We start from the raw sequence: 23814 nt of genomic DNA, 5'->3' as shown, positions 1-23814 counted from the left end.
GAAAGACTCATAAAATTGTATCTTTTAAATGGTCTGTTAAGCAATGCCCTTAAAATTTTTAAAACATTACCACATTCAAATTTTTCCATGTTGAATGTGATGGGTAAAGATCTTTAGAACTACTACATTAAAACGTGCAACAAATACTAACTTTGTTGTAATTCGTGCTTTACATATATAAACTTTTTTTTGGAGTTTTATGTCTGTTTCATAAATGAAAAGAACTTTACATAATCTAGTTTTGTTTTTAGGAACCAAATACAATTTATATCTTTTTTCTGTTAATGTTTCCCTCTTCATATGCTGTGCTTCAAGGTTACCCAAGATAATCTCTATCCCACTATGTTCAGAATTCATCTACATGTGAACCTGGATTAGACACATTTCAGTTAAAAACTTTTCATAAATTCAATTTCTAACAAAAGTTCAATCCTTAGGAAATTTAATGGGCTCAATTTTCCCTTACTTTCTAACCTTAGAAACTACATATCTAGTCTTTTCCATAGACTTCTGAGGAATAGATACATAAAACTATGCAATTGCCATACGTGTACTCCCAGCAAGAGGAAGGTAAGAGCGGTGAATAATGTGCTATGTCGCCTGCAGGGTGTGTGTTCATCTCCTCTCACGCGCAAGGACAACCCTAGAGCTGGCTCCATTCTGAGCGAGAAGCGCAGCTCCTAGAGATGGCACATTCATCTGTTACGGAAGGGTGGGTATGAAATCTTTGCCTTTGGGTCTGTACCATACGTATTCATAGGCCTTAAGGACAGAGTCAATCTGAATGTTTAAACCATGTCAGTGTTTCGTGCTTGTTGCTCAGTATTAATTTGGGTATGTCATTTCCGATACTAATCCAGAAGTGATCCTTCTAATCAAATATAGATTGTTTAATATATTTGGAAATATTCTTTTAAAGCACTAGTTTTGTTACAGATATGACAACCCAACACATCCATGCCAATCCTGTTTACATTTATCACACTTCCTGCCCCTGAAGTTAGTTTCAGACCTTAGGCCTCTTGACAGTCTCAGTGTTCTTACCAATTCTATGTTCTCACCTCTACACTGTCTCTCCCAATTATCTCAAGTGTAAGTCCTACATCTTGAAAAGCTTATCTGATATTTCTATCTGCATATCCTGCTATGACTCTAAGTTCACATTTCACCCAAAAATCTCTCTCTCCAGATTTTATTTCTACCAATGATGGTATCATTTCTCCAACCAGAAACTGGACTCATTCTTGCTCCATGTCTCTTTCCATATCCAATCAATTATCAATATTTGCCAACTTTTCTTTCCTACTGTCTATGGCACTAATCCTTTCTATTCTCACTCTTATGTCCTTGTTTCAGGATCTCAGTTCACATCTAAACTAGTATAATACTGTCTCCTTATTTTCAGTCTCTCCCTTTTCATATATTTCCCAGAACAGTAATAGATAAATCTTCTAGATATCACTTGCACAAGTCACTTCCCTGCTCAAATGATTTCAATAGCATTTAAACTTTAAACTTCTGGGGACAGCATTTAAGGTCCTCTACAATCTATTTCTACCTCCTTAATCAAACATTCTAAACATTCTATCCTGTGTAAAATGGATCCCCCAAAATAAGATTATGATTTAAAGGGCTTGTTCTTTTGTTAACTAAATTTAGTAATAGGTGTATGTTAAGCTTTTAAAATCAGAATCAGAGAGAAAAGATAAATGATGGGGCAAGATCTCACCTGAGGCATCTAATACTACGATACTCTCCTGTAAGATCAGTTCTATCATTAACAAGAATTATATTAACAAGGTATGAAATTGAACTAGAAAAAATAACCTGCCTAGGGATTTCTTAATGAAGGCAGCTTGAATGGGAAAAACTTATGGTATATTGTTGTAGGAAAAGGCATACAATCTCTATGAAGTTTTCTAGGAAGATACAAAGAATAATCCTAAAAGTGGAAGGACCTTTGTAATTATGTAAAACAACCAACAAATCTTCTAAAATTAAAGAAGATATATTGTAATTGTATGACTTATCCATGTTTATACAGCTACTTCATAGATGGTTTCTGAAATTAAATAAATGCTAATATTTACTGAGGTTTTACCATGTGCTAGACAGCAGGCTAGGTGCTTGACTGGTATTATCTCATTTAATCCTTGCTTCAGCCCTCAGTACTTTAATAGACATCATTTTATATTTGAGGGAAGTAAATCACTAAAAGTCTCTAAATTATTGAGCTTTAAGATTCACTGCTCACTTTGGTTATTCAACTTGCCTTCTTCATCTGGAAATATTCCTTCTTTTGTACCTTACTCTAATACCAATTTGAAACTGGAAAGATTGCTGTTATTCCTAAAATAACTCTAAGTGCATTTTCACCAGTGACTTATAATGATCCATGCTAACTGAGCTATCTTACGTAGTATTTCAGAAACAGGAGTTTCAGTAAATTTTATTAAAAATTTAGTAAATTTAAAAATTTTGTTCACTTTTACTTTAGTTCTTTCTAATATGGCATTGTTTTAAAACAAATAAACACTAAGCCCCAGAAAAGGCAGGTGTTATGTATAATCACCCCAGAAGACTGAGGAAATTAACACAAGGAGCTCAGGATGGCTTGTCTGAAACATGCTGATATAACAAAGAAGATGCTTATCAGCACAAATTGTTTTTTACTGTCCTTGGTAAAAGGGATAAGAATGAATGAATAAATAAATGCTAGAATTGAGAAATTAAACAAATATAGACTAGTCTTTCAGAAAGTCTAGTGGTTAGGGTAAAGAAAAAGGTAGGGTGGTAGATTGAGGTGTGTGTTTGTTTCGTATGGGGGGAAATGTAAATGTGTATGAGCTGAGGGAAGGAGGCTGTGGAGAGTGAGAGATTAAAGAGACAGAAAGGACAACAGAGAACAAGGTCCCAGAGGGAGTCTTTGTTTTACAAGATAGCAAGTTCAGAATGACAGGACTCACCACTATTCAGGCTGATGTATTATGCCATAAAAATGGCTTAAGTTTGAGAATTTGGGTAATGTACCATAAAAGTAACCCTTTAAAAAAAATTGAGTCCATAATACAATATTCAGAATCACAATCTTTAAAGAACTAGGTAACTCTTTACTCAGAACTATGTTCATTCATCACTGAACTATTAAAACAGTGTTTTGCACACAGCAGATCGATGAGTGAATTATGTGATAATGAATCCTAAAATAACATTTATTTCTTACAGACACTTATACTTACTACAGATTGAAAATATTCAGGAGAGATGCCTTCCAATTCAAGGATTCTGTCCTCAAGTTTTTTAATTCTCTGATAAATGTCTCTTGGCACCGGACCACCTAAATACATTAAAAAAATTCTGAGGTACTATGGATAATTCTTTCTTCTTACAATTTTTATTCATAAAATACCATGCAAAGACACTTATGCAAAAGAATGGGAATTATTTAAACTTCAGAAAATAAGTTAACAAGAGTAAGACAGAATGAAATCTTTAGCAAACATTTTCATAATATACTCTATGGGATATATTATTATACTACACTTCTCCCCAAGCCCCATTTATGCTTCCTATGTTGATAGGCATTTTGTTTTATGTTAAATTCATTTTACAAGACATTGAATAGTTCCTGTATAGAACAACTTGTATCTCTGATAGACTCTGACAGTTATTTAGGAGGAGGAAAATGCATAGTGACAACTGACAATTCAATTCAGTGGTTGTAACATGTCATATCATTTTCTTCAATTTATACTTCTCCTTACATGCCATATTTTCTCCTTTAACCCAGAAGAACATTTAAAAGGAGCTTTACCATAATTTTTTTTAACATCTTTATTGGAGTATAATTGCTTTACAATGTTGTGTTGGTTTCTGCTGTATAACAAAATGAATCAGCTATACGTATACATATATCCCCATATCCCCTCCCTCTTGCGTCTCCCTCCCACCCTCCTTATCCCACTCCTCCAGGTGGACACAAAGCACCGAGCTGATCTCCCCGTGCTATGTGGCTGCTTCCCACTAGCTATCTATTTCACATTTGGTAGTGTATATAAGTCCATGCCACTCTCTCACTTCGTCCCAGCTTACCCTTCCCCCTCCCCATGTCCTCAAGTCCATTCTCTATGTCTGCGTCTTTATTCCTGTCCTGCCCCTAGGTTCATCAGAACCTTTTTTTTTTTTTTTTAGATTCCGTATATATGTGTTAGCATACGGTATTTGTTTTTCTCTTTCTGACTTACTTCACTCTGTATGACAGACTCTAGGTCCATCCACCTCACTACAAATAACTCAATTTCATTTCTTTTTATGGCTAATATTCCACTGTATATATGTGCCACATCTTCTTTATCCATTCATCTGTCGATGGACACTTAGGTTGCTTCCATGTCCTGGCTATTGTAAATAGTGCTGCCATGAACATTGTGGTACATGTCTCTTTTTGAATTATGGTATTCTCAGGGTATATGCCCAGTAGTGGGATTGCTGGGTCATATGGTAGAGAGGATGCTCAACGTCACTAATCATTAGAGAAATGCAAATCAAAACTGCAATGAGGTATCACCTCACACCAGTCAGAATGGCCATCATCAAAAAATCTACAAACAATAAATGCTGGAGAGGGTGTGGAGAAAAGGGAACCCTCTTGCACTGTTGGTGGGAATGTAAATTGATACAGCCACTATGGAAAAGAGTATGGGGGTTCCTTTAAAATACCATAATTCTTAACTAACAAACTGTCTAGGCAGGGGTATGGTAAAATTAAGGTTACTCAAATTTCAAGAGTATGATTATATCCCAAATCCTTCCATTTCTTAGCACCTCCAATGCAAACATTCTGGTCTAGACCACCATCATCTCTCCCTGGATTATCACAACCTCCAAACTGGTCTTCTTGTTTCTGCCTTGCACACATAAAGTCTGTTCGCAACACAACTGCCAGCAATACTTTTAAAATGTAATTCAGATAGTGTTAGTTCTCTGCTCAAAACCTTCCAACACCTTCGCATTTCACTCAGATTAAAACTCAAAGCCTTTACAATAGTCTACAAGATCCTATACAATTTGGACATTCTCCCCACATTCATACCATTTCAGCCATTTTTCTGTTATTCAACTAGGCCAAGTACTCTTACAACTTTAGCACTTGTGATTCTCTCTACCTCTGTATTCACAAGGCTTGCACTTGCCAACTTCAGGTCTTGGCTCAAAAGTTACCATATCAGTAAGGCCTTCTCTGACCACACTTTAAAAAATACCAGTACTACCACCTCCCCCTACGTAGCACTCCCTCCCTATCTTTTTTCCCTTATTTTTCTCCAAACCATTACTACCCCCTGACATTCTGTATATTTTGCTTATTTACTGCCTGTTTCTCCACTCTAATGTAAGTTCTTAGAGGGCAGAATTTTATGTTTTGTTCATTGGGTATGGCTGTGCAGGTTGTACACTGCACAAACCTAGGAAGCATCAGTTCATAGACTGAACAGGTGCTCAATATTTACTGAATGAACAAATACATGATTAAAGAATCATTATGCAATTAAAGAATATGGGTAAATTTTCATATCGAAAGTATCAACTTGTTAAATATAAAAACTCTAGAAATATGGGGGGGTTTTTTTGAGAATTTTTAAATTTTAGGATTTTGGTTGTTCTTGCTTTTGAATAAAGTAAAATGAATAACTTACTCATCTGACTTTGCTCTTGCTGCTCCCTTTACCTACAACATCCTCTGCCTCACCTCCCTACCTTTCAAGAACCATTTCAAGCTTCACTGGGTCAACAAAGCACTGCCTGAATCTCTTCACATGGAGGCTCCTTGTGCCCCACCATACCCTTCCCTCACAGCCCCTTTAACATCCCCCTTTGCTATTAATCTTTCTCCCAAACAGATTATAAAGTCCTTGACGCCAGGAACTGTGACTACATCTCAGTATCCCTCCTGTCTAAAACAGTGCTTGGTGTATAGTAGGCATTCAACAGATACTTTTCAAAATTAACTACTTGATACCATTAGATTTAATCAACCAGTCAATCCTGTTATACCATTTGTATGGTAAATGCATCTAGTTCTGAGAAAGGGAATTAATTTTAATGCTAATCTCTTACTATCCTCAAAGATTTACTCATTCTCTTATCATCTTCTCCCTCCATCCACAAATACACCAGATAGACTGGACTCAGAAATTCCCTGAACCATATTTTATGCCTCTGTGCTTTTTGCAGATATTTAGAAGATAGAATCAACAGGATCTGGTGACTAAATCGGGAGGGAGACTGAGGCTTTGCAGCCAGTTAAGATCTAAGTTTGATTTCTAGTTGCCACTTACTACCTTGGGCATGCTGCTTGAGCTCTCAAAACTTCAGTTCGTGTATCTGACAATGATTACAGCACCAACATCTCACAAGGGTACTGTTAAATAGTGAGTTGATAGATGTATAATATTTTCAGAGTGACTGGCACTTAGTATTTAGTCAGTCACTTAATAAATGTTAGTCCCCAATGGCACTCATTTATTTATGTGCTTATCCTCACTGGAAGATCTTAAAGGGCTAGGGTTACACTTATTAATACTTTTTACCAGCACAGTGGGGGATACGAATGAGAGATGATCATGGTTAAGTTATGAAATTGATGGCAGGAAAAAAACTACACTAGTTTTCAGCTATGACTTTAATAAACTGAGAGCGTCAGGATATTGTTGAGAAGTGTAAGAGGAGGAAGAAGAGCGTAAACACATGAACTGTAAATTCCTTGAGAGCAGGGACTATGCTTTCTTCATTTTCGTACCAATCACAACAATGTTTTTTGTACATGACAGCAGCTCAGTGAAAACTTGGTGACTAAGTGAATCGGAATTTCTTTAACCACTTGCAAAGATACATTACAGGACACTGCCCAGCACTCTGCTTACCTGTCTGCAATCGCAAGTGAGCCTCAATGTTTTGTAGTCGTTCTTCTACAGCCTGATTACCACAGTCGCGGAGCATGCTGTTAGGTTTATGACCTGACCCTTGAATTCCTTCAGGTCTAGTCTGTGGTCCATATGTATTCACAACTCTAGAAACTAAATTAAGAAACTTTTGAGCCTATTAAATTTACATTTCAAAAATCAGGAAGTCTCTCTCCTTAACAGTACTTTACGTTCTTTTCATAACCACAAACCCAAGTACAAAGAAAGGCAAGAGTTTTTTATTTGTTTTAAAATAAATAAAATTTAGATAGGAAAGTGATTTCTATTCCATTTTGCTTATAATCTAGAATAAGCTTCTGCCAGTGATGAAGATATTATATAATGGATACTTACCTTTTACATGACTTTTAAACCCAGGGTAAGGAGTAAAAACAGCATCGGTTCTTGCACAACTATTTTCTAAGGAGAATTTAGATGAGTATAAGTTTAAATATATTCTTAACTTCAAATGTATGATATTTTGATAACCCTTCAGTAATGCATATTAACATATTACTCATAATCAGAGAATATCATTTTAAATAACAGTAATTAAATTACTATCATGCACAGGATAAAATTTAGTGATCTTTACTCTCTAAAACGTATATCTAATGTTCTCTAATTTCCAGATTTATATATAGAAAAGTCCTCAACATTTGGTGGGATAATCTAATTTTTAATGAATACCAATATCCCTAAAAACCATCTGGGCCTTCGGAGAAAATAATTTATATATTATAGAGAGTTAAAATTTCTAAGCTAAAGAGACATTATTCACTTTATTTCAACATAGAAATAAACAAAACTCAGTATTTTTACTAAAATATCTTTTTAAAAAATACAGCATTTTTGATATTACTTACTGATCAAATTAGTGAACATCTAATATAAAGTATTATGCATTTAACACATTTTTATTTCAGAACGCCACACAAAAATGACCTTGAAACCTACAACACACACTTTTATACTTTTCCTAGATTTCCAGTGCTCATCTCAAAAAAAAAATCCCTAATCACAAAAGCTATCTATCTCTTTCCAGACTGCCCCTTTCAAAAAACGCAATTTTAAGAATGATACCATGTGAAATTTTGTTCCAAATTTTTTCTAAGCTGAAAAGTATAGTTTCTTTCAAGTTATACATCAACAAATAAATCATAAACCAAGGGAGAAAGTTGGAATGATATTAACGTAATATATAAACATTTCAAATATTATAAAATAATCTTTAAAATGACATTAAGTAAAACCATGCATTGCAGTAAATTTCCTAAAAAAACTCCCCTTATTTTATAATAAAAATGGATGGTAAAAGAGATACTGAAGGAAAAATTCTTTTTTTCCCTAGGGAATTTGATTTTTTAAAAAAACCCATTGTTTATATTTTGGTCAATTGAGAGGTATTAAAAGGAACACACTAACACGTTACAATACATCTGAATTTTTTCAGTCTAAGTTTCCTTAAGATAGTTCTGCTGACACATCAAACTGTGTGAATAAAATTCCAAACCCACTTATCTTTTAAATATAGACACTAGACGGAGTCATTTTCTTTTTCTTTTCTTTTTGAAACACCTGAAAATATGTTTAAAGGGCCATCACCTCTCCATTCTCCTTCTACCATTTCATGGGGCTAAGGGTTAAAAAAAAGAAGCTATCATCCATTCCAGAGCTATATTCCAAATATATAGATTAACCGACCCATCAGAGAAAAACTCAGCATGGCGTGAAGACAGTGAACGTGTGAGTGCTAGTCACTCTCCACAGCAATTCTTCCCAACACTGTTTAGAGCCAGCAAGGGACTGAATGGGCTAAGGAATCCTGCTGAGCATTTCAATTCTTGTCAATTTCTATCCCCTGGTGGTTTATAATAATAGAGTTAGCAGGGAGAACAGAGGAATAACATTAGTGATACATGTGCTTGCTCCTTCAACAAACGCTTTCTCATGGGTAGCTTGCAGTTGGATTGTAGTACCTGAGATTTTGCCACTGCTGCACCTGTTCTGAAAAGCTAACAGTAAAATATACCAAATCTAGAGATACGTATGTATAATGTTAATAGTAGAAAAGGCTGCATTTAGGACCCACCTTGAGCATGTATTATTTCATTATTAAGAGAATCAGTGTACGAATGTGATATGAGTCAATTCTAGGTTCATCTGACAATTGTGTTCATAATAATTAGCCACGAGATATTAGAGACAACAAGAAAAATGTTCATTCCAATTAGGAACTCTTCTCCATAATTTTTTCTAAGAACTACTTGTTCTGATTATTACTATGATGCCTGACTATGATCCACACTAGTGCTTTGCAATTTTGTATTCTGCAGCATACCTGCAGATCTGTAAATATACTATAACATCATGTGGAGAGGAAAGGAGAATCTGATGAAAAACAGCAAATGTATGCACTATGAGAGAAAGGAAAAAAGCATAAGACACCATAGTCTTGATGACAAATTGGTTTTATCGTGACATAAAACATTTCAAACAGCTAAGGAGTAGTGAGAAAACTGCTCCCTCCTGAGGAGTATTAACATTACTAAGTTCACTTCATGTATTAATATCATAATTTCATAAATACCTTTAGAGACTTGAAATTTATATAGCTTAGACCTTCTTACTACTGAGACTGAGACACCCTGCCACCCACACTTTATTTTCATTTCCTGAAGGAACTTTAAAACAATCTTTACACGTGTGGTAAACATTTGACTTTTTACGTTAGCATTTATTTGACTTTTGGATAACCAAGATGAAAACCATTTTGTATTATTAAACAGAAGGAAATACTGCTGTCTTAGTTTCCAAATAAACCTGTGAAATAATTAAACTGTGTTCTTAATGTTATTCATTTTAAAAAACAAATGAAAGATCATTAAAATCCTACAAAAATTAACTTCTTCTAGGTAGTTACCTTGATTACAATCAATAACATTGCAAAATTCCCTGACGTTGTTTTCATTGATTTCAGCTTGCTTTCTTTCAATAAATGCAGATATTCGTCTGTCAATCTACAAACAATAAGCATGTGTGTCTTAATTCAAACATAGTAAGATTTAAAAAAATATTCCACCCACCCCCCAAAACCCAACTTCTTACTTCTGCTTTTCCAGCCTTTATTTGAACTACTTCTGGATCAAAATGGATCTGTGTCTTTTTCACATCTCCCAAATCACAATCTTTGTGCTTTTCTTCCTCCTGTAGGTCGCCAATGGGAAATTTGGCATTTACTTCATTCTTGTTCCCTGTTTCTGTTTTTCCTATTTCTTCAACAACAGTTGTATTCTCCTCTTTAATCAGAGGCTGAAGTTTTGCTAAAAAAGGCTGAGAACACAATTCCATCTGCTGAGGTTCAAACTGATCAAAATTAATCACATATTTACCATATTTATATAAATTTCTGCTAAGTAAAGGCAATATTCAATATCAATTAACTAAATTTAAAAGGTTGGCACATCATACATAGATCCGAGCACATGTAAGTGTTTGTGCTGTTCTCTGCTATTGTGACCAATATCATTTGCTATCAATCTGTTTAAAAAAAAAAAAAAAGGAAAGAAAAGAAGAAAAAGAAAACCTGAGGAAATTTAAAATTTTCTTTGAGGGAATCATTCTGTCACTCATCTTTTATTTTGTGCCAAATCAAAGCCTCAGCCTCTGGCACCAATGCCACTTAATTAACATGTCATTCAAATGTCTCCTCAGAATACTAAGGCTTAGTATTTTTCCTCCTTAACACGAGAGCCAGTGCTCTCACTCAGCAAAGCCCTGCATTATCACTATATCACTGGAGATTCTCCACTTGAAACTGCAGTTGGCCGAAGTAAATGAGAGAGCATAGACATGAAATATATAGGTGTTACGCTGAGTGAACACTCAAGCTTCTCCTGACATGGCAAGATATCTTCTTGGGTCATGAAATTAAATTTTTAAAAAGAAAACGAACAAGAGCCATAGCTGAAAAGAGGTAGATGCCTATCACCATACTAGAGGGGGAAAAAACCCTGTTGTATAATGTAAATTATACTACCCATTCCCCCCGCCCAGACCGATCCACAATTAGGCCTCAATTGAGTCCTATAGCTCATTGCTTCCGCCCTTTAAAACTAGGGTTAACTATTACTTTTAACATGAAACAGAGTTAAAATTTCCCATAAAGTCACTGAATAGAGGACTGAAAATTAAATGTCTACTCCATTAATCAAAACACACCAACACTTGTCAGTGTTCCAATTATTTTTTCATACCTACAATTTTGCTTCCATTATTTGCTATACCAGATACTCTTCTAAATCCTTGTAACATCTTAATAGAAGTAAACTGACCAATCCAAACCTTTCTGACACTTCGTATTTTATACTTTGATTAGAGATAAACTGCAAACTTGCATCAATTATAACTGCAAAGATGTTCAATTGGAAACTAGCAAGGTCATAATACTGTTCAGTTATTGAACTGAAATATTAAAAAATATAACAATACTATTATAAATAAACAATTCAGTGTTGACTTAATATAAAGGATGAATTATTTCAAACTCAAGAAAAAAATGATAAAATAGTGACTGGCTACTTACTAACATGAGACATTAATGTCACAGAAATTACTTTCTTTTTAAAAACTATGCTGAAACTGTTTAATTGCAATAGACACTCCAGGATGTGTCATGCTGGGATAATGCCACTTCTTGAACCACTGAAAGCACTCCATGAGCCTCCAAACTCACCCAAGGCATGGAATCATTATCATAGCATGACACACACCTGCCGTGTCTTATTGCTTAATTATAACCCACCATAGATGCAACTGTATTGAATTTTCAGTGCAAGTCTAGAATTGAATAGAACTGCATTCATTCAGTCTTCATACCCACATCAGCCTATTGGGCTATATTCCTGTAATTGTCCTGATCACTATGTAAATTAACAGATTTGGATCCAATCTGGCCGAAGTAACCTTTTATTAATACCACTATTAATATAGTATTAAGATAGAACTGACAAATACTACAGCTTACAATTTAACTACAATTAATTTCTAGTCTCAATATCGAGTTAACATTTTTAACACGAAATTTACCTGTAAATATAAAACATGTTGTTCAAGTGCACTAAAGAGCAAAGCAGGCTGGAATGCCGAGAGGCTCTGGAGCTTGTTCCAATCGATTGTAATTTTCACCACATCATCTCTGATGTTAAGCTTCAAAGGGGCAAACCAGCAACATCACAAAAAATTACAAGATTAAGCTGTACACATGGGATTGTCCAAAAATAAGATTTCTATAGAATAACACACCATTTAGCTCAAAGTTCTCAAGTTTTCAATCATACCTAAAAATGCTCTACACCTAGTTACCACTTTAAAAAGCCAAAAAACGTGAAATTTTCATAAAAACATAGAACGACACCTCACTCTAATTCTATTCTTGGGTCTGTGTAATGGGACCATCTTTTTTGATAATTCATTATCTGAAAAACTTTGGATAGGGGTCAAAATAGTCTTGTCCTACTCAGAATCCTACTGCTTCTAGCTCAGAGCATTAAACAGAGGGGGCAGGTACCTTTAAGAAAGTTCTGATATACACATTTCTTTTTGTTAAATATGCACATAAATACATAACTGAAATATATCATTCCTCTGATGTCTTCCGAATCACATTTTTATTGTTTTCAATTTTAACCAATTTTAAAAATAATTTAAAAATCAATTCATACATTTATATTCATACATATTATAAATCTAGTGATACATGGCAACGTGTTTATCTACTTCAAATAAAAATTAAACTATTATTTAGCTGTGGAAATCTGAAATTGAAAAACAAATACTTTTGCACAATAGTGAAATAAATGGCCAGAGACTGGATGGAAAGGCCAGACTTACTGCTAAACAGTATTTTCTATTAAAGTATGAGGGCTCATTGTACAAAAATTTCTTATAAATTGGCTATCCGTGACCTATTACAATAAAATTATATACAGAAAACTACCAAGAACCTGAATATAAAATTAATATCAAAATGAGTGAAGATTTTAGAGGGAAAGCCTCCATCTCTAGTCTTTCGAGTGAATAAAAGTGAATCACCGTAAACTTTTCTAGGGACACGTGTTTATAAGGATATACTACATCGCAGAATCAAGTTAACTATTATTTTTTCAAAAATCATTTATTTAAAATTAGTCATGTTTTCTACAAAATAAAGACAAGTGTTACATTAGTTCAAATACAGATCTTATAAATTGTGATTGTAATAAAACAAAAAGATAAACCAATGTACATAGAACCGAAAAGATCTAAAGTTCCCAAAAAAGGCACTATATGAATGAACGCTATATGACAGAAGTTTACCAACCTTTGACCAGAAATATTTAAAGTCCATATTAGACAAGTGTAAAGAAATAAGTTTTGTGTAGGCTGCACTGGCAAAAATTAGTTTACATTATTTTAACTAAAGTTTTATATTAAGATAACCACATTAATCTTAATTTACATTATTTAATGCCTATAAAGATTTCCTTAGACAACAACTTATGCATGGAAGTAAACTATTACTATACTTTTACAGTTCTCAAGGGGTCTATCGTCTATTATAACAAATTTATGAATACAGTTTGGGGATAATGCAGACAAATCCTCAACCAAAGCAAAGCATCAAATTTTCTAGAGACAATAATAACTTACAGAAATTAAATTTAATGTTTGGATCATATTCTCATTTCAATTCAGCAGAATTATGTAAGCTTTCAAGTGCAGTTAAAGATACTTGGTCTTTTAAGAAAATCACATAATGTCACAAATTAACTTAAAAACTATCCCAATACATCCAACTATTATTCAACAAATTCCCTGTTAGTAATATGAATTCTATGCATTTTTACCCTATAGAACTTGTAAACCATGCACTCAAAAATGTATTAGTCTGCCATTAATATGGCCTATTTAAAATATGTATTTCAATAAAAACTTTATTAATATGAAAACCCAAGCTAACAATAAATATTTCTTCAGCTTGGTAAGATGGACCAACCAGAGGTAAGCAATAAAGTTAAAATGAGAAAATTGGAAATCTGGGATAAAAAATACTTTTGAAACATTCAACTTTACGTTTCCTATTGAGGAGAGCTAATAACACAATGATACTATACAGAATGAACCTAGGCATTTTACAACATACATTTTAAAAAATTCCTTAAACTTGTTTTGAAAGGAAATAGTGATTTCCACCAAGGACAATTTTATAAGTATAGTACTCGGGCTTTAATTCTTTAAACAATACATCTCGAAATATAAAGAGTATTACCAAGTTGGCTAGCATTTAATTGATGAGATGATCTTATTTTATGACACTTGTATAAATGGTCCTTTCACTCTGTCATGAAAACTCACCAAATATTTACTCTAAACATTTTTGACAGGTGACATAAGTAAATTTTAATCACATCTCTACTTTTACCTACAGAATATCTGAATGTTTAAAATTTTTAAATGAGTTTTAAAAATTCAGTATACAAACTATTTCAAAAGAAATGTTTAAATTATTTCTTAATGTTATTTTTAAAAAGTATCTCATCAGTGGGGGGAAAAAACTTGTGTAAACTATAGGTGAGTATAAACTTTTTTCATCTTGATATTAGGATATTTAAAAAAAACCTTAAAGTTCCAATGTCCACGCCATAGAAAGTTCTCAAACTTTTAAACCATTTACAGGTCTTGAGTCTTGAGACTGAAATAATATGTCCCCAAGTCTTAAAAAAAATGTTTTAAGTCCTTGACAAACAAGTGAGTTTAAAACTTTTAGCCGATTCTATTAATAATCGTTCCATTACACCAAACTGAATGTTTAACTTACAGTAATACTCTTTTTAAATTAGAACAAATATTAGGATTTTTAAAAATATTTAAATAACGTTTTAAGAGACTGATTCTCCATCCACCCAAGGCTTTTAAAAATAGTTTTCACAAATCAAACGCTCTACTTTCATAAAGGAAGTTACCATTATCTTCAACATAAATGCCTAATTCCGTCTAAGATTTAAAAAATCTGCTTTTTAAAATCAGACAAACATATTTTCAAGTTGTTTCTCATTTAAAATTTGCTTGCTTTGCACTTTACATCATGAAACGAAATAGTGACTTGAGTGTAAGGAATACCTTTATTTAAACCCCATTTTATTATGACATTTCTACAAAAGCTATTTATAAGCCAGTTAAACTAGTTAATAGCTCAATTATTAAACAACAGTTGTGATACAAGCAGTATCGACCATGGATAACTCAGCCAACTTTACGCTATGAGTAGTTTAGATTAATTCCTTTTCTCTTCTTCCCCGTTTTAAAGGGGAAGACATGCAAGCAACGGCCAGAAGGAAAAAAGAAATAAACAAAAGCAAGTGACTCATAAGAGGAAATCACCCAAAAAAGGCGAAGAGAGAGCTTTTCCAGAAATCGCAGGCCGTACTAACCTATCAATTTCTATAAAGAATGAACTGGAAGTAAAAGGAGCCTGAGCGCCAGGCGCCTCCCAAACCCTCAGAGAAGATTCTCCGCATCCATCCTCTCCAAGCCTGTTCATCTCCGAGCCGGGTTTTCACTTACACTAGCCTCACTCACTCTTGGGGAGAATAATCGCACGGAAATCTAGCCTGCAACCGGCCGTGAACTAACCCGCGCGGCCATCCTCACTCAGACCGCAGACGGCGGGGCCCGGGCTCCTCCCCCGGCCTCGGCTACTCGCGCCGGGTCCCACACCCGGCAGGCCTCCGCTGCCCCCTGCCTCCGCTCGAGGAAAAAAGGGGGGAGGGGCTAGACGGTTCCCAGACCCCTACTCCCACAGACCACCACTCACTTGTCCAGCCAGGGTATGGAAGGAGCGAAAGACTTCGCAGACCACCTCTTGGGAGAGGTTGGGGCTGCAGCTCCGCTCTAGGCTCCTGTCGCCGATGGTCGGGCGACTAAGCTCAGCGGCGGTAGCCATGACACTTTCGTAGGCCGCCCCCGCCAGCACCGAAGAGCCCTCACAACCCACCCCTCCCTCCCCTGCTTTGGTCGCTGCGCGATGATGTAAAAGCACTGCGTCTCTTTTAGAGCGGGGCTTTGAGCACCCGCCCCCTCTATGTGACTGACAAGCACGTGCACCAATCAGGTGCAGTTACAGGGTTCCGCAGAGGACCCAGAGCGGATGACTGCGAACCTGCGTGAGGCTAGCTACAGTATTTCAGGTAATGATTGGAGTCTTTATCTAATGAGGGTTAGCTTCTTGAACCCTCATTAGTTAGTTAACATCACTAATTTAACATAAATTAGTTATCATCACTAATTTTTCATGCGAGGAAGAGGATATAAAACAAGAAAAAACTTTTATGCCTCATTTACCATCAAGGGAATGATATTAATTACTTTAAATCTGCAAAATAATTCTGTCAAGTTTTAAAACTGATAAATCAGTTGTTACTCCCTGGGTACTACGGTAGAGACGCTCATCCTAAAGCTGTTTTAAAGAAGGGAAACACTGTCAATATGATTCTAACAGGAATTTAACCAAGTAAGCAATCGCATGCAATACAATCTTTGAAATTAAAGATCAATCCGAATTGAAATTTGACAAAGTATTACTTATCAGATAACTTTAGTTAAAGATATTTGAAAGACTTTGTAGTATTACAGAGTCTAACATTAAAAATTTTGTTGTGCAATTGAAAAGAAATTTTAGAAAGTTTTTAGTGTTAAACTTTATTCCAAAACACTTGAAAAAAATAAACATCAGTTTAGAGATGAGGGATTTAAAATTCTTAATTCCAGTAGTCTAATGCGCTTACAGTAGAAGAAGCAGAGGTGGAAACTTGCACAATGTGTATTCAGTTTTAGAGTACGCTGAATGAAAGGGGGAGGAATAAGACATCAAGGAACTGGGATTAAGGGCAGTAGGGATAAAAGAACGCCTTTGACCTGCCTCTAGGGAGCCTGTTAATTAGGCTTTCATTTCCAAAGATCACCAGGCGACAGGATCTTGAGTAATCTTGTCTGCTCCCTTGTTCACAGCAAGATATACAGTTTATAATCCAGCCTATGTCTAGAGATGTCCATAAAAAGATTTCACAATATCTAATCCCAAATTGAGCAACCTTCTCCTTCAAGCCACTCATCCCCATGTTTAACCTAAATTCATGATTTTTGCAATGTTAGCAATTTTCTTTGCCTCTGGTTCTCTTGTTAGAGAATAATTCTAATGGGGTAACTAAAAGTTTTTGTTTTGTAACATATTAGCAACTAGTTTCCGATTATTTGTTTTCATCTAGGTGTGAGGTTTGGGTTTTTTTTTCAAATATTCAGGACAGTGGTATAAGACACATTTGGGAACTTGCTTTGTATATTATAAGAATACCATCTTTAATAAGGTACTGCTCATTCTTTTCTTTGCCATCACTGATTTTGAAATTTCAAGTTTTACTTGTTCCCTTGAACATCTAATATAGAATTAATTGATGGCCATTTGATCTCTATATAAATTCTCTATGAGATTCTCTGTTTCAATATGCAGACTTCCACTTATATCATAGTATTGCTTACTTAGCTAATACTTGCAATTTAACTCTTTTGTGCATTATTTCTTCTTTCCAGGGACTTTTCTTACTCCTTCCTGATGCCTATTACCTTCATTTTGGAACTTTTTCTTATTTTCTTCTATTTACTTTAAATAGAAGAGTTTGTAGGCTGAAAAGATGTGGATTTCCTTGGGCTAACTTTAAATAGAAACATATAGAAAATAATGTGTAACAAAAATATGATGAAAGCTCTGAAATTTAGAGAGTAAAGGAAATAATTTACCCTTTATAGAAAACTAATTACAGTTTATAAAGTGGGTTGCTGAAAAATCTTCTGCCTGGCAGAAATAATTCAAATTGTTGGTCTTGGCATTAGCGACAGAATTAGAAATACTGTCCTGAAAGTTCATCCTAAGAATCACTTGGGAGGATAGAAACTATAAATGAAATCTAGGCTACCTACCTTATCAACAAAAATGTCCTTTACAAAGAGCTTTAAAGGTACAGCCCTATTAAATAAACAGTGCCCAGCAAAGTGCCTGAGATACACATGCTCAATAGATGGTGTAATACACCTTTTTCCTAATGTAGAAAAGGAAAAGTTTAATTTGCCTTCTCTGGCTCCCCATCACCTGATGGATAAGCCCAAGTTCCTTAGAATGACATCTAAGGCTCTTCTCATGATCTGGCCTTTTCCTAAATTTCCAGCCTCATTTTCTGCCACAAACCATCTGGTGCTTAATGCTCTCAAAACTGCTTTTACTTCTTCAAAGCTTTACTATTTTTTTGCCTCCATGTTTTTATTTGTGCCCCTGCCTCCTATCCAATTGGAAAACTCCTATTCCTCCTTCAAAAACTCCAGTTCAGAAATCTCTGGGAAGTCCTTCCTCATACTCCTTGTCATAAAGACCTTATCTTCTCTGCTAAACAACTCCTACAACTTGTATATGCTTCCATTATTGTACTTATCACATTGATATGAAATTTACTTGACTACGAATCTGTCTCCCCACTGAGCTATGACACTTTATATGTATCATGTTTGTATACTTAAGGCTTAGCATAGTTTCTGGCACAGAGTAATTGCTCAGTATATGCTTGTTGAGCTGAATTTATTTGCCTAAGTTGAACAGATTTGTAAAATGGAAAAAAAAAAAGTTCCTACACTTGAGGGGAAATTGTAACATGTAGTAAGAATGCTATAAACAATTCATTTCAAATAATGAAGCATGTCCGTTTATTCTCCTCTGGAACAGCAAATTCAAAAAGTGCTCAAATTTTTCTTAATGAATAAATACAGCTAGTCTCCATAACCTCACGAATGATACCCATACAAATTAATTGTACCTACTATATGCCAGACACTCTGACCATGTTGAAGGTACAAAGATGAATCAGGCAAGGATATTTCTCAAAAAGCTCCAGTTCTCATGGGTGAGGCATATATGTAAACAAACATCTATGATATAATGTGACAATGATCATATTAGAGGTATGTATAAAGCAATACAACCTATTAGTTCCTTTGGGGACGTGTTTGGATTCAGTGTCAGGAAAAGCTCTAAACACTTGATGTAAAACATTGATTTTGAGGCTCAAATGATGAGTACAAATTCTCAATTTAGGTAAAACAGGAGCAGCAACTTGAACATGCATTGATGTGTCCAGGGAGGATCATTGGATAGAGAAGTATGGTGAAGCCAGCATTTCCCAAAGTTTGCTCTGCTGAATACCAGTTCTGTAAGATGCTTCTTCCAACAGAAGTTTCCACGATCAAAGAAGTTGGAGTAAAACTGACTAACTGTGTTGCCATGTCGTACAACGGATCACAACATTCCACTTTCTATTAGCAAGGAGCTCAGTACTACAATCAAGTCCAAGGACACAATAAACCAGTTTCAAAATCCCAGCTTTGAGGATTGGTTTATTGGGACTTCCCATACTGATTTGTGATTCACTCAAGGTTTAGAAAACATACCTGTTACTTGAACAGAGAAAAATTTTAAATAAATTATTACTAATGATAAGTTGTTAATTAACTGAGAAGATAACAAGAAAACAATAATCTATCACAGTGTTAGCAAATTCAGGAAGCAGCTAACCCCTCTAGGGCTGCGGGAACAAAGGGAAGAGTTTGGAATTATTAAAATTCAGGAGCTTAGAGGAACATCCCTCTGGAGTCCCTCAGAGAAGGGGGTGCTGCTGAGCTTGGATTGGTGACTTAAGGCGGGGCATGATGAGGCTGATTTTGCGAGTTTTTAAAACTGAAAATAGAGCATCCAACCACTGTAGAACAATATAATGCGGTCTAATATACATGTAATTGGAACCTCTAAAGGAGAATAGAGAGAGAGATTGGGTCAGAAGAAACATTTCAAAAGATGATGACCGAGAAATTTCCAAATATAGTGAAAGCATCAAACCACAGACCCAGGAAACCCAGAGAACTCCAATATTATATACTGCTGTGTAACAAATTACCCTGAAATTTAGTGGCTTAAAGCAACAAATATTTCTTATCACCAAGTTTCCGTGGGTGAGAAATTCAGGAGTGACTTTGCGTGGTGGTTCTGTCACCCACTGTGGAGAAAAGCAGTGATAGAGAAGCCACAGGGCCTTTTAGGACTAGTCTCTCAAGTCACACATTGACATTTCCATCTGATTCTACTTGTTAGTAGCAAGTTACTATGTCTGGCCCACACCCAAGAGGGGGGAAATTAGGTTCCATATCTCCACTTCAAATATGAAGGAGAAATAAAGATTTTTTAAAGGTAAACAAAATGAAGATTATTCATTACCAGCAGACCTGCACTATAAGAAATGTTAAAGGAAGTTTTTCAGGCAAAAGGACTATGACAGCAGAAAGAAATTGGTATCTACACAACAAAATGAAGATCTTAAAAAATGATTAAAATAAAGTGATATATGAGACATTTTTTTCTTATTTTTATTTGTTCTAAAGATAATTAACTGTCTAAAGTAGAAATAGTGGCAAATTACTGTGGGTTTATAGCACATATAAGGGAATGTGTGACAAAAATAGCACAAAAATTGTGAGGGAGGAATTGTAAGTATTCAGTTGTAAGGTTTTTACCTTGCACATGAAGCAGTATAATATTTGAAGGTAGATTGTGCTAAAGATGTAAATTATAAGCTCTAGGGTAACTACTAAAATATTTTTTTAAGTATAAATAATAAGCTAATAATGGAGATATGAAGGAATCATAAAAATATTTAATTCAAAGTCAGGAAAAGAAGAAGAAACAAAAAAGAGATGGGGCAAAGAGAAAATAACAAGGTAATAGATTTTAATCCAACCATATCAATAATTAAATTAAATGTGAATGATCTAAACACAGATTTAAAGATTAAAAATTAATATCTAACTATATGCTGACTAAAGGAAACCCACTTTAAATATAAAGCTTAAAAGTTAAAAGATGGAAAAAATATATACCATGCAAGTACCAATAAAAATAAAGCCAGAATGACTATTTTAATATCAGACAGTGTGGATATCACAAGAGCAGTATGTAATGATAAAAGGGACAGCTCACCAAAAAGACTTAACATTTTTTGTGCACCAAAAGCAGATCTTGAAAATATTTGAGGCAAAAACTGATAGAACTGAAAGGAGAAAGAAACAAATCCACAATTATGTTTGGAGACTTCAACACCATTCTCTCAGTAATTGGTAGAAAAAGTAGAAAAACAGTACCTAAATTGCTAATTTTAGTAGAAAATAGACCAACTAAAAGAAAAATGGCTCATTCAAGGGTACAAAGGCATGTTTTACATTTCTTCTCCCATTTTATTATAGTTGTTAATCACCTCATTTATTTTTATAAATGCTCACCTTATATTAAAAATATTTTTTCTTTGGAAAATCATGTAAATCAAGCTTTACAATATCAACCCCACTTTTCCCCTTTGATTTGTATTTTAATTTCAGAGGTAGTTAGTCTCCATTTCTAATTCATTTTCACAAGTCAGTAGCTCCTAATATTTAAGATTTAGGCTTCCTAATAGATGTACAAAATCTATCTAAAGAAAACTATAAGAGGACTTCCCTGGAAGTCCGACTTTGGAGGATTAACCAAGATGGCGGAGTAGAAGGACGTGCTCTCACTCCCTCTTGCAAGAGCACCAGAATCACAACTGGCTGCTGGACAATCACTGACAGGAAGACCCTGGACTTCACCAAGGAGGATACCCCACGTCCAAGGACAGAGGAGAAGCCACAGTGAGACGGTAGGTGGGGCGCAATCAGAGTAAAATCTAATCCCATAACTGCTGGGTGGGTGACTCACGGACTGGCGAACACTTATACCACAGAAGTCCACCCACTGGAGTGAAGGTTCTGAGCCCCCCGTCAGGCTTCCCAACCTGGGTGTCCGGCAATGGGAGGAGGAATTCCTAGAGAATCAGACTTTGAAGCCTAGTGGGAATTGATTGCAGGACTTCGACAGGACTGGGGGAAACAGAGACCCCACTATTGGAGGGCACACACAAACTAGTGTGTGCATCGGGACCCAGGGGAAGGAGCAGTGACCCTGGGGGAGACTGAACCAGACCTACCTGCTGGTGTTGGGGGGTCTCCTGCAGAGGCAGGGGGTGGCTCTGTTTCACTGTGGGGACAAGGACTCTGGCAGGGGAGGTTCTGGGAAGTGCTCCTTGGCGTGAGCCCTCCCAGGGTCTGCCATTAACCCCACCAAAGATCCCAGGTAGGCTCCAGTGTTGGGTTGCCACAGGCAAAACAACCAACAGGGAGGGAACCCAGCCCCACCCATCAACAGTCAAGTGGATTAAAGTTTTACTGAGCTCTGACCGCCACAGCAACAGTCAGCTCTACCCACCACCAGAGCCTCCCATCAAGCCTCTTAGATAGCCTCAACCACCAGAGGGCAGAGAGCAGAAGCAAGAAAAACTACAATCCTGCAGCCTGTGGACCAAAAACCACAGTTACAGAAAGATAGACAAGATGAAAAGGCAGAGGGCTATGTACCAGATGAAGGAACAAGAAAAAACCCCAGAAAAACAACTAAATGAAGTGGAGATAGGCAACCTTCCAGAAAAAGAATTCAGAATAATGATAGTGAAGATGATCCAGGACCTCGGAATAAGAATGGAGGCAAAGATTGAGAAGATGCAAGAAATGATTAACAAAGACCTAGAAGAATTAAAGAACAAACAAACAGAGATGACCAATACAATAACTGAAATGAAAACTACACTAGAAGGAATCAATAGCAGAATAACTGAGGCAGAAGAACTGATAAGTGACCTGGAAGACAGAATGGTGGAATTCACTGCTGCGGAACAGACTAAAGAAAAAAGAATGAAAAGAAATGAAGACAGCCTAAGAGACCTCTGGGACAACATTAAACACAACAACATTCGCATTATAGGGGTCCCAGAAGGTGAAGAGAGAGAGAAAGGACCAGAGAAAATATTTGAAGAGATTATAGTCGAAAACTTCCCTAACATGGGAAAGGAAATAGCCACCCAAGTCCAGGAAGCGCAGTGAGTCCCATACAGGATAAACCCAAGGAGAAACACGCCGAGACACATAGTAATCAAAGTGGCAAACATTAAAGACAAAGAAAAATTATTGAAAGCAGCAAGGGAAAAACGACAAATAACATACAAGGGAACTCCCATAAGGTTAACAGCTGATTTCTCAGCAGAAACTCTGCAAGCCAGAAGGGAGTGGCATGATATACTTAAAGTGATGAAAGGGAAGAACCTACAACCAAGTTTACTCTACCCGGCAAGGATCTCATTTAGATTCGATGGAGAAATCAAAAGCTTTACAGACAAGCAAAAGCTAAGAGAATTCAGCACCACCAAACCAGCTCTACAACAAATGCTAAAGGAACTTCTCTAAGTGGGAAACACAAGAGAAGAAAAGGACCTACAAAAACAAACCCAAAACAATTAAGAAAACGGTCATAGGAACATACATATCGATAATTACCTTAAACGTGAATGGATTAAATGCTCCAAACAAAAGGCATAGACTGGCTGAATGGATACAAAAACAAGACCCATATATATGCTGTCTACAAGAGACCCACTTCAGACCTGGGAACACATACAGACTGAAAGTGAGCGGATGGAAAAAGATATTCCATGCAAATGGAAATCAAAAGAAAGCTGGAGTAGCTATACTCATATCAGATAAAATAGACTTTAAAATAAAGAATGTTACAAGAGACAAGGAAGGACACTACATAATGATCAAGGGATCAATCCAAGAAGAAGATATAACAATTATAAATATATATGCACCCAACATAGGAGCA

At 35.6% G+C, this 23814-nt stretch overlaps 1 protein-coding gene and 1 long non-coding RNA gene across 9 annotated transcripts in view; one reads left to right on the top strand and one right to left on the bottom strand.

Annotated features, from left to right (window-relative positions):
- The window catches only part of MBIP (MAP3K12 binding inhibitory protein 1), a 38601-nt gene extending 22586 nt beyond the window's left edge, over nucleotides 1–16015 (bottom strand). Inside the window, exons 1-7 of one of the 8 annotated variants that reach the window (XM_082452207.1) lie at nucleotides 15814–16015; nucleotides 12048–12167; nucleotides 10068–10292; nucleotides 9883–9979; nucleotides 7314–7379; nucleotides 6921–7073; nucleotides 3240–3337 (exon numbers count right to left, since the gene is read on the bottom strand). In XM_082452207.1, the coding sequence (XP_082308333.1) occupies nucleotides 3240–3337; nucleotides 6921–7073; nucleotides 7314–7379; nucleotides 9883–9979; nucleotides 10068–10292; nucleotides 12048–12167; nucleotides 15814–15942 (888 nt within the window). In that variant the 5' untranslated portion in view covers nucleotides 15943–16015. Of the gene's footprint in view, nucleotides 1–3239; nucleotides 3338–6920; nucleotides 7074–7313; nucleotides 7380–9882; nucleotides 9980–10067; nucleotides 10326–12047; nucleotides 12168–15813 lie in introns of all 8 variants that reach the window. The other 7 variants (XM_082452206.1, XM_082452205.1, XM_082452208.1 and 4 more) reach the window with 7 other exon arrangements.
- Nucleotides 1–22858, top strand: part of LOC309656177 — a 151908-nt gene extending 129050 nt beyond the window's left edge. The window contains exon 2 of the long non-coding RNA XR_014261207.1: nucleotides 21600–22858. This is a non-coding gene — a long non-coding RNA (uncharacterized lncRNA). The remainder of the gene's footprint in view (nucleotides 1–21599) is intronic.
- Nucleotides 22859–23814: the final 956 nt, after the last annotated feature.

Source organism: Balaenoptera physalus (genome assembly GCF_965194825.1).
Source record: "Balaenoptera physalus genome assembly, chromosome: 2".
Lineage (NCBI taxonomy): Eukaryota > Metazoa > Chordata > Mammalia > Artiodactyla > Balaenopteridae > Balaenoptera > Balaenoptera physalus.
The sequence above is the reverse complement of the archived record's forward strand: the minus strand, read 5'-3'. Positions and strand labels throughout refer to the sequence as shown.